Here is a 12479-nt window from a genome sequence, read left to right on the forward strand (position 1 = left end):
CTAGAATGGGGGAAGAGCATAAGGAGTGTATTAGAGCATCTTGATGTAGATATTCATTATGATCCTTCTGAAATGGAGACTGAATCCAAGGCTTTTATATGTTGCTTCCCGACAGCTATCTGGGAATGTTAAGTTCTTAACCAATGCCAACCCAAAGACAAATCCTTGCATGATAAAGAATTTTATGGGGTAAAGGGAGTATCCTCACCAAAAGAATTCCCTAGTTCTATTTTTTTCCCCTTTTGCTGATTATTTGCAGTCAAAATGAGCAATGGAAATGGATCACTTCCTATTTTCCCTTTTCAGATACTGGGGCCACAGGGACTGTGGCATAACTGCTGGCGGAGAACCAGAAAATGGGGTGGATTCCAGTACTGACAGGATTCTGCCCAATGGAGAAGAGGTTGGGAAATTACAGTAGGGAGTTAGACCTTGGGTTCTGCCTGGTCCATCACCTGATAGGTCCAACAGAACCCCACAAATTCCCAGGGGGGATGGACTACCTTGCAGAGATAGGCGGATAGCTGCTTTGGGAGGTTAAGACTTTTCCAACTCTTTTCCTATGAGGTCCTTTGCGGGCCCCTGCTGTTTTGTTGGAGCGCCATAAAACCCATCAGGGCAGGTGCTGATGTGCCTGCTCAGAGTGTGCTAATGACCTTGTTTCTGCAATTAATGATGGGGGCAGTCTCATAGTTGCAGGAGGTGGCGCAGGGACCTTGGAATTTTGGGCCCCAAGTATCTGCATCAAACACTCCTAAGTTATGTAGAACACAATTAGATGCAGTGTTACATTCCTTCCACTCTGTTGCATTGGTCAATATGACTGTCACTTACACTTACTTCCCCAATGAATAACATTGCACAGCAGCCCAATATCACTGCATTGCTGCATTTCCCAAGGTACAAAGGACCACAGAGCACTGCAATGCACCCAATCTGAAACCCATCCTACATGTTGGTCGGTAAGCAGGTTTGTATTTCAGTACCTTGATGTGCGCGATAACGTTTTTAATTGTACGTTGCATCATCACTTGTGTTCCTTGCCGAGGTATTGGTATGCACGAGATGCTATGACAGAGCTAGAGTTTCAACAGGACAACCCTCTTCACTCCCACCTCATGTATTAGTATGTCCACTTGACTAGCAATCAAACAGGGGATTGGGGGGAAAAAAAACCTAACTGTTCATTAATGCCCTTTACAGAAGGAAATCTGCCATCCTTACCAGGTCCAGCGCCACACCAATGTGGTTGAGTCTTAACTGTCCTCTGAAGTGGCAAGCCACTCAAACTGCTACACACGGCAATTAGGGACGAGAGATAAATGCCAGTCTTGCCAGCGACGCCCACATCCAGAGAATGAATAAATATTTAAAAACACGCTTTGCCACAGACTTGCTTCATGCCTCCACATTAGGTTTTCTGTCCTTTAGTTCTTGGCAATCACTTCTTCCCTTTTATACAGTCTTTGCAAAGGCTGAAAACTTGCTTGAAGCATTTTTAAGGCTTTTTAATCACCATATGCGGCCACTTACCTTTACGTGGCTGCATCCCATTAATTTTGAGCAGTAGCACTGTCTGCTCGTGATACTCTGAGGCCCCCCTTCATCTCGCTCCCTGCACAGGGAGCAAAGTTAATTGATATTTATGAGTTGACTTTGCACACTGGGCTTTGCACAATGGCCTTGGTGACTTTTTCGAGAACTTTTCCAACTAAACAAGTAACGGGTACGACATCACTGCTGCTGACAGAAGACAAAAGAATTGGGAAGAGTTCTGTGGCCTGAACTTTTAGGCAGTAAGAGACTATGGGAAAATATATGCTCTGATGTTATGTGAGATCCTAAGATTCATGAGAGGGGAACTATCCTGGTTATTGTTTCTCAGGTGGATGGTGGGTCTTCTGATGGTATTTGAAGGATAAACAAATGAGGAGGAATATTGAGTTTAAAAGAATGTTGATTTCATTGGATTTTGGGAGTATGAGACTTTAAGGAAAATGTTTCTGTTTTGGAAGGGAGAAAAGCCAGAAGAAACCATATATAATTTTCACTGCAGTGAGCATTTCAACATAGTTTATGTCATTATCTCTTACATTTGGAAACACAAGCAGGAAAAGGTTTGGCAAATTGCTTTTCTCCTTTAAGAATCCTCCATTGCATACAAAAATTCTCAGATTTAGATTGGTTTACATAAATTTACAATGAAACACAAGTCATGGAACTAGAATATTCGCATTTTTCCTGTCCCAGCAACGTGTCAGTGAATTAATCCATACAGAATCTCCCAGTTTCATTCTTGGGATGTGGCATTGCTGGCAAAGCCAGCATTTATTGCACATCGCTAGCTGTCCTGAGGTGGTGGGCCTTGTTCTTGAACCGCTGCAGCGCTAAAGAACATTAGTGAACCAGTTGGGTTTTACGACAATCTGACAGCTGCATGACCACTTTTACTGATAGCAGTTTTTTATTTCCAGATCTTTAAAACTATATTCAAATTCTCAAACTGCTATGGTGGGATTTGAATTTACATTCTCTGGATTATTTATCCAGGCCTCTGGATTACTAGTACAATAACAGAACCTCGACACTACTGTACACCGTTATAGTAGAACAGTTACTCATCATTAATTTCAACTGATTTGCAAACTGTTGTAAAACTTCCTAGCACCATCCTGTGTCACGGAGCATTCCACAATCGACCAACATCGCAGTTTTTTGTGCGAAACATATAACATTCTCTTTACTCCCTCTCACACATCCCTCCCCAGCCCGAAGATGCAGTACTTTGCCTTAATTCCATCTGGCAGTCCAGCTGAACTTATTTGAAAGCAATCTCAAGTGACAGGCATTCTCAGGACTTAACTCAAACAGATATTACAAAGTGGACCAACTTTCACTGAATGGGTTAACTATTCAATTGAATTAGACACCACTTACTACCAACCCAATTAACTAATAGAATCATTAATTTCCAAAATTAAAAAATGAGGGTACAATAACTCTCCGCTTTTACCTGTAGATCATTTTCGAACATAGACCTGTAGCATATATATATGCTAAGAATAAGGTACCTTAATAAAGTAGGCAGCAGTTATTTTTTCTATTAATTGCTCCTTCACTAAATAATACTATAGCTTCTGAATTAAACTTACTGCTGATTCATTAAGAGGAAATTAAATCATATTAGAAACTATTTTACGTAATAGTCAAAGTCAGCGTGCGTTAAACTGGGGTGGGGAGGGCAGGAAACTTGCCCTTCAATTTTACATCTTTCCATTGTTATATTACAATGAGAAAATAATGCCTGCTAATTACTGATTGCAGATGACAGTAAGTGTCAAAACGTGGAAAGCAGTTGTTTCACATTCCCAGTGTTAAACACGTGACGTTTTCCTACACCAAAGATCTCTCTCAAATGGGTCCAACTCTCTGAAATATGAAGTCCAGGTGTGAGTGCTGTGTTACCTGCAGAATGTAACCACGGATGTAATCCTGGAGTGTCCATCCCAAAGAATGCAAGATCTGGAGTACTTCTTCTTGCTTGAGCACGCTAAACAGACGATCCAGCAGGATTTTGAGGCGGATTGGAATAGCCTGGGTACCATAGAGCATTAGACTACTAATGTCAAACACAACGTTAGACTGGACTATCTCCACCTGACTCTGTTGATATAGGTGATTCACTCGTAGTTTGTCCAAGGCTGCAAGTAGAAAAGCAAATCTTGGTATATTATGGGAAGAATCACAAAAAGCAAGAAAAAATATCTATGATTTTGAAACATGTAGTCGTAAACTTTTGTCATGCATCATTTTACAGGTTTAAATCTAATAAGGAACTCAGGAGTAACTTCTTTACCCAGAGAGTAGTTAAGAATGTAGAACTTGCTACCACATGGAGTGTTGAAGCGAATAGTATAGATGCATTTAAGAGGCAGCTAGGTAAATACATGAGGGAGAAAGGAATAGAAAGCTATGCTGATAAAGAGGGGTGGGAGGAGGCTCGTGTGGAGCATAAACACGGCATAGACCAGCTGGGACGAATGGCCTGTTTCTGCGTTGTAAATTTTATGTAAAGGGACTTACAATAAATTGAACACAATGCTCCATCAGAATTTGACCTCATGATTTTAAAGACTTTTAATAGCCAGATCATTATCTATGTAGTCAGTATTTCTATTTGCACTGAAGGAGCACTTGCCAAAATGTTTTTGGGAAGATAAATAATCTTCACTTTATGGGTAGATATTCAGGGGTTGAATTTCCATGCGGGTTCTTCCAATTGTTCATCATAACCAGAAGATCTGTGGAAACCCTGGAGAAATGACAGAAGTGCCATTCATATGCTCTTTCTGGGGCGCCTGCGGATCCTCCACCAAAGTTATGGAGGACAATCGGGAGAATCCCCGCAGGAATTCAACCTTTTGGTGCCAGGTTTAAAGGAGTGTTGGACAGTTTTGGGCAGACATATGAAATAGGAGCAGGAGTAGGCCATACAGCCCCTCGAGCCTGCTCTGCCATTCAATCAGATCATGGCTGATCTTCGATCTCAACTCCACCTTCCCGCTCGATCCCCATATCCCTTGATTCCCCTAGAGTCCAAAAATCTATCGACCTCAGCCTTGAATATATTCAATGACTCAACATCCACAGCCCTCTGGGGTAGAGAATTCCAAAGATTCACAACCCTCTGCGAGAAGAAATTTCTCCTCATCTCTGTCTTGAATGGCCAACCTCTTATCCTGTGACTATGTCCCCTAGTTCTAGACTCACTAGCCAGGGGAAACAATCTCTCAGCATCGACCCTGTCGAGCCCCCTCAGAATCTTATATGTTTCAACAAGGTCACCTCTCATTCTTCTAAACTCCAGAGGGTAAAGGCCCATTCTACTCAACCTCTCTTCATAGGACAACCCTCTCATCCCAGGAATTAATCTAGTGAACCTTTGTTGCACCACCTCTAAGGCAAGTATGTCCTTCCTTTGGTAAAACAGTATGCAGACATTTATATCAATCCATTAAAGCTGAATATTCCAGCCTACCTGCAATAATGGAATGTTACTTGAAGTTATTAAAATTCACCACCCTACATAACAAAAATGAGCCATTTGATTTATGCAAATTAATGTGACTTATTGCTCTCTGGCTGAAAATGGTGACAAAGGAAAGGTCCAAAATCACCACTTTTCATGGAAATTTTGGTAAAGCAATACACAAACGGTAATACCTTTTCAACATACAGCATTGCACAGTAGGAAGGAATCAGAAGGCCGGAGTCCTCTTAAAAAAAAATGAATCAAAGCTGATCAGGTAGTGGTCAGGTACAAAAAATAATCAAAAAGGCTAATGGAATGTTAGCCTTTATATCTAGAGGGCTAGAATAGGAAGTTTTGCTACAGCTATGCAACGCCCTGGTTAGACCACATCTGGTATACTGTGTACAGTTCTGCACACCACACTTTAGAAAGGATATACTGGCCTTGGAAGGATTGCAGTGCAGATTCACCAGAATGTTACCAGGACTTCAAGGGTTGAATTATGAGGAGAGATTACATTAACTAGACTAGTATTCCCTGGAATATTGATGGTTAAAGGGTGATTTGATTGAGGTTTTTGGATTTTGAAAGGCCAGATAGAAATAAACTTTTTCTGTTGGGGGAGTCTAGGACAAGGGTCCATTAGCTTAAAATCTGAGCCAGGCAATCCAGGAGAGAAGTTAAACACTTCTTCACGTTAAGGGTGGTAGAAGTGTGGAACTTACTCCTGCAAACATCAGTAGATGCTAACTCAATTAATACTTTTAAATCGTAGGTCGATAGGTTTTTGCCAAAGGTATTAAGGGATATGGAGCCTAGGCGGGTAAATGGAGTTAGGATACAGATCAGTCATGATTCTCACTGAATGGCGAAACAGGCTCGAGGGGCTGAACGGCCTCCTCCTGTTCCTATGTTGCTAAGCTTTGAGAAATACAAAAGACTGCAGGAAATATATTGATAATTTGAAATGAATAATTGCTTCAAACATAGTTCTAAACTTAAAACAGCACATCAAATAATTACAGCCGTACACTTCACCCCATATAGGGCAGGGAAAAAAAAAGATAAATCTACAGTTTAGCTTCCTCATCCACAAAACTAGGATATTCCCACAGTAATCTGATTCTGGAAAATGATATTTGAAGTTATGCATAAATAAGATATGTATATCAAATAATTTTATGACAGATTATAGTAAAGTCTTGCACCTAATGTCCTGTGCTCACAACTGTTTGCTGTGCTTTAAGTAAATAAAATTTGGATTTTGCATTTATTCTCTCAGAATTTCACCAGGAAATTATCATCTTCTTGCAGGAGGCCGTGAGGATGTCTGACGATGATGAATGTAATGATGATGAGTAAACATCTGGCGAGGCCCCAAAAACAAAGGATCCACCGACAAATCTTTAACTGGAGCCACGGGAGTCCGTCAAACCTGTGGGAGGATCCTGCACGCGGCCATCTTTGGATAGCACCATACAAGGAGTCGTCAACACATCATCGCCACCACACTCACTGGGCCTACTACAGGAGAACACTGGCTAAACAAATTCAGGCCACTCAAATATCAGTGAGCAATCCCTTCTCACTCAAAGGCAAACTGTTAGTAGAATTACAGCAACCTGAGATGCTGCTTTTGAGTTCTCGGAAGGTCAGCATGATGTTTCACTGTGACTGACGTTCCACAAGAAGGATGTGACTCTCTCCAAAATTCTGTTAAGTGGAGAAGGATTCAGATAATCGTGCCTGTGCCGAACCTTGGTAATAATTTATTTGCATGTTCTGCATAACTACACTTATTTACATTATTTATCTAAATTTAAATGGCTATTAGACGACATGTTTCCTTCTTAATCGCTGTGGACTCAAGTGTCTCTTTTGGCTCCTCTGTGCCATTTTTCCGTTCCCATTTCATGTACAGATTAAAAACAGAACAATTTCTGTTCAACTTGGTCCAGCTCTTGCTGTTGCTGGAATCTATAACATGCAGTGTTTTTTTTTATCCTGTGTTCTGCATTCATAACCATTCATGTAAAAAGTTGCTTATACCAGTTGACATAATTTAATTTTCTGCACAGTAATCATAGAATATAGAGCATTCAAGTGGTCGCACCTGTCCCTGTCCTCAACTGGAGCTGTCTACTCCAATCCCATTTCCTGGCCTTTTCCACCCTTCCTTCTTCTTTCTTTTCTTTATTCAATTCCCTTTCAAACAATGTCACCGTATCTATCTCAATATCGATTTGTGGTAAAGCATTTCATCTTCTCATATCCCTCTGGATAAAAAAAAAAACTTATTCTAATACCCCTTTTATTCTTCCAGTGATGATCCCAAGTCCAAGTTTTCTCGTTACAGATTTGCCAACCAATGGAAGCAATTTTTCACTATTTACCTTTCATAACTTTGAAAATCTCCCATCCCCCAACCTTCTCTGAAAAAAAGTTCCAATTTTCTTATCCTTTCTTCATAACTATAATCTCGCATATCTGGTATCATCCTAGTGAACCTTCACAGTATCCTTTCTAAGCCTCCAATATCCTTTCTTTAGTGGGGTGCCGAGAACAAGATGCAATTCTGCAACTGTAGCATAACCAATGTTAATACAACTTCAACATTAACTTTGGCGCTTTTATGTTCAATGTGCCTCTTACCTACCTGAACTCCTACCATTAAAGATCTACGTATCTGCACCCCTAGGTCTCTCTGTCCCTCCAATCTGTTAAAAGTATATAGTATACTTCTTTTCACTGTTCTTTTTCCCTCAAAATGAACCAACTCACATTTCTATTCATTGAACTGAACTGCATTTAACATCTATCGGCTCAGTTAGTTAGCTGTTTATATCTTTCTGCAGTGTCTTGCAAGCTTCCTCACAGTTTGCCATACCCTCTAATTTGGCAACAGCATTTTTTGATGTTATTCTTATGTCTATGTCCAAATCATTTCTATAATTGGAAAACAAAAGAGTTCTCAGTATCAACATCTCCATTAGTCCTTACCATGTACCACCCATCCATGTTTACACTGGTCACATTGACGTACGTTGATCTTTCCTGCCTGAAAGCACTCACAGTTACAGTTCACCAGTGTGCAGCGAATGGCCTGAAAATAGATAAAGAATGAAGCATAATTCACGTTGGGTGTTAATCATCCATTAACGCAACATAAACTCCACCACATGTATAACAAACACATAAAATGCATTTTAACATGTTTTAAGCATTAAACGTAAACAATGTAAAATTTACTTATTTAACCACTGGTGAATCTTCATTAAAATCTTAATTAAAACTCACTAGATTATTCAGATTGGCAACTGGTGACCTTGAATTTAGAATTACCATTAGAAAAATAATACTGTTTGATGCAGATTGTGGAACTCATCAGTCATCTTGTACAAGTGGCTACAGCACTTTGGTTATGGCACAAGGGAATACTGAGCACACATCTAGTCTCCCACTACAAGGAAACATTCCAGGTTTTATGTAGCAAAAATGTTGGAAACAACATTGTATTTGAACCTGAGAGTGAAGTTTGTATTTTGGCACTTGGTCCAATTATCTTCCAACTGCTTGTTTATGGGCTCTACATGTATTATTTAGGGATAAAATCAATGCATTTCTTCACAATGCATTTTAGGAAAGTGTTTCCCCTTCAATAAACACACAAAATATTAAAGTAAGTTTAGTGTTTAAGTGTGAAACTTTCTGAAGATAACCACTGCAATTTTGCACCATTGCAATTCTTAATCAAAAGTGACTCCTGCTAAAGCTGTATTACTGAAACCCTCTGACACCAACTTTCCTACCAAGGCAAGACACCGGATTTTCATTTGAAAGAATAAAGTGGTGTAAAATTGGGCATCTAAAAGTGGCTAATTCCCATTATTACTATATTACAATAGTGGCTACACTTTAAAAGTACTTCATTGGCTGTGAAGAGCTTTGGAACATCCCAGGGTGATGAAAGGCACTATATAAATGTAAGTTCTTTCTGTCTTTCTTTACGAGGCATAAAATGAAACTACTCCAATTAACATAATCCCATTCCACAGAGAGTTCCTTTGTTGTTACTTCCAAACTACATACTGATTGGTAGATATTCAAAAACAACCCACCATCTTATTGTTTTCTGGCAATGAAGCCGACATTGGACACAGCAGTTTTGTGCTCATATTTATCTCATTACAAACAACAAAGAAAGTGAATGGATCTTTTACAGTATTTGAATAATCTATTAATTAATGTCTGTAACATGGAGATTTGTGCATCAATTTGCCATTTGTGCCTTGTAGGCTAATGAGGCTGCTTTCAGCTATTATTTTCCCCACTGAAGGTCCTTCTGTTCTGTGAAGAAAAATAAAGGAGGCCAAATGAAAACCGATCACTTGGGACAAGTGTATTTGATTCAAGTGTGTGTTATACACCAGTAAGTGTGCGCTGGGGTATCTGAAGACTGGAGATTTCACTGCAGTTATATAAACTGACACTGCACTTGGTTTTCAGCTTCATTTCCTCAATTGTTTTATTTGCTGAAACTGTGTAAGTGTTGCTCTTACAATGTCAAAGCAATGGGATATGTTTTAACTGAATGGATAAAATGTAAAATTATACAACAGAGAAAATGATTCCAAGGTTAGGATTTCTGGGGTGACTGGTTCATTCATGTACACATGACTGCAGATTAGAAACACAATGATCTAGCTCCAGAAATTGCTAGATAGATTGGTTCATCTGCAAAAGCTCGGCTTCATAAATACCTACATGTTAAAACCGGTGACAACATTAGTAATTAACAAGAAGTTAATATCCCGATAAATTCCTGCAATATCTCTGAAATACCAAGTTGTACCTTTACTGGGAAAAAAAAGTTTACTTAAGTTCCCATGTTTAACTCTAACTGCAGATTTTCTGGTTATGTCTCGATGAAATTTGAAACAGATGCGATTCTTAAGGAGAATATCACTTCACAAAGCAGTACACACTGTAAAACAGCTCATCAAGATAGAAACCCCTCCAATAATACCATTTCTTTTTATTTGTAGCAATAAATAAATACATACACACCAGCTTTTAATCTAATATAATGTAAACCAGCTGTCAAATACTACGTGGGCCACTTATAATTAAATATGACACATTATCAGTTTTAATTATGTGGGATTCATAGCCAAACATGATTCTCAGTTGTTGCTCTATAGCTTTCGAATTGTGGAAGATTCATTCCCTCTGGACTTACTTTCACTGCTGTGGGAACAATATTTCCTCCGTAAAGTGCACGTGAAAAATCAATACTTTTATGTTCCTAGTTCATAGAAACGAACAAAACAGCTCTTGAACTGGGTGAACACTCTCCTTCTGGCACGAACTTTGGATCTAATCCGAAAAGAGACCTCAAAAATAATTCTCCGACAATTATTAAGGGTCACAGGTGAAAGGACTTCCAGCACTTCCAAGTCCAAATGCTGGACCTCCAGCATTTCCATGCAGCTTTTACAGGACAAGGACACAGTGCAGAGCTAAAACAAATTTATCAGCAGCTAGTGCCAATTTGGCAACTCAAAGTATAGTCAAACGCAGCGATTGAAAAGCCAGACTGGTGCAAGGGTAGTAGCAGTGCTGTGCGGGGTCAGGGAACAGGATTTTCACAATGGCTGGAGTTGAGCTCCATTTTGGGCTTCTAGATGGTTTATGATGCCAGGACAGTGTGTACTTAAGTAAAGTCACACTTTGTACTTTTAGGCAGCCAGTTCCATGTCACGGCTGCATAAAATTGGTGGCATTAATAGTACCACAATTGGTATGATATATAGTCACATTTGTGTGCATTCACTTGGTATGGCTATCTTAAAACTTTGCTAAAGTAGAGGAAGGCCTGCACTACAAATGACCTTGGAGGGTTTGATTTTGTTGTTAGAAACAGTTTTACTCCTCCTGTAACCAATAATCAATTAATATTTTAGACCCGATGACCTAAAAGGTGCTGTGTTTTGAATCCCTTTGCTGACTAAAAATGACTACATGAGTAATTCCCATGTACGAGGGATTCACCTTAAGTGGGTTACAGTTTATTAACTGCTAAATAGGTAGCATCATTGATGGGATAATAAAAGTCTAATGTCAGAGATCTACACTCCTTTGAAAATAAAATATAGCTCTCTTGCCTTAGAGTAAGAAAATTGTGGGTTCAATCTCCACTCCAGCATTTGAGCACATAATACAGGCTAACACTTCAATGCAGTATTGAGGGAGTGCTGCACTGTTGGAGGTGCCGTATATCAAATGAGAGGTTAAACTGAGGCCCTGTGTGCCTGTTCCATAGTCAATGTTCCTCCCTCAATCAACAGAATAGATCTACAGGTTATTTATCGTACTTGCTGTTTATGGGACATGCTGTGTGCAAAATGGCTGCCATGTTTAACTACATAACAGTGACTGCACTTCAAAAATAATTAATTGGTTTGAAACATGGTATATAAATGCAAGTTCTTTCTCTCTCAGTATATACTAAAACTTAAAAGAAATAGAAGAGAGACTTAGGGAGTTCAGATACACAAATCTTTTGGCAGGACAAGGTGATAAAGCTGTCAAAAAAGCATATGGGATCTTTGGTTTTATAAATACAGACATAAGAGAACAAAAGCAGAAATAATGCGAGGCCTATACAAATCATTGGTTAGGTCGCAATTAGAATATTGTGTCCAGTTTTGGATGCCCTCCATTTGCAACATGTCAAGACAATGAAGAGAGTTCAAAAGAGATTTGTTAAAATGTTACCAGAGATGAGAGGCTTTAGTTGGAAGGGGAGACTGGAAACTGGGACTCTTTTCACTGGTTAAGAGGAGATGTGACAGAGGTGTTCAAAATTATGAAGAATTTCGACAAGATAAATCAGGAAAAACTATTTCCAGTAGAATCGTAGAGCACAGGAGGCCATTCAGCCCATCATGCCTGTACTGGCTTCTGAAAGAGCTACCAATTAGTCCCACTCCCCTGCTCTTTCCCCATAACCCTGCAATTTTTTTTCTTTTTAAGTAGAAATCCAATTCCCTTTTGAAACTTACTACTGAATTTGCTTTCACTGCCCTTTCAGGTAGAGCATTCCAGATCATAACAACTCGATGAGTAAAAAAATTTTCCTCATCTCTCCCCTAGCTTTTTTGCCAATTATCTTAACTCTGTGGTTACCGACCCTCCTGCCAGTGGAAACAGTTTCTCTCTATCTATTCTATCAAAACAGAATGGCCTCCTTCTGTGCTGTATTATTTCAAGATTCTACTGGTTCAGTAACAAAAGGGCAGAAATTTAAGAGATGAATGAATAGAATAAGGGGGAGCTTAGGAAATTTAATATTTTTTTTTTACACACACACACACACACACACACACACAGTTATTGGGACATAAAACGTCCAACCAGAAATGGTGGATAGCTCTTTCAGAGAGCC

The 12479-nt window shown here is 39.4% G+C and overlaps 1 protein-coding gene across 3 annotated transcripts in view; it reads right to left on the reverse strand.

Moving 5' to 3' along the window:
• The window catches only part of bnc1 (basonuclin zinc finger protein 1), a 65007-nt gene that overhangs the window by 17414 nt on the left and 35114 nt on the right, over positions 1 to 12479 (reverse strand). For all 3 annotated transcript variants that reach the window (XM_067971601.1, XM_067971603.1, XM_067971602.1), the window contains exons 2-3: positions 8033 to 8135; positions 3466 to 3701 (exon numbers count right to left, since the gene is read on the reverse strand). In XM_067971601.1, coding sequence (XP_067827702.1) covers positions 3466 to 3701; positions 8033 to 8135 — 339 coding nt within the window. The remainder of the gene's footprint in view (positions 1 to 3465; positions 3702 to 8032; positions 8136 to 12479) is intronic.

Source organism: Heptranchias perlo, chromosome 34 (assembly GCF_035084215.1).
Source record: "Heptranchias perlo isolate sHepPer1 chromosome 34, sHepPer1.hap1, whole genome shotgun sequence".
Taxonomy (NCBI): domain Eukaryota; kingdom Metazoa; phylum Chordata; class Chondrichthyes; order Hexanchiformes; family Hexanchidae; genus Heptranchias; species Heptranchias perlo.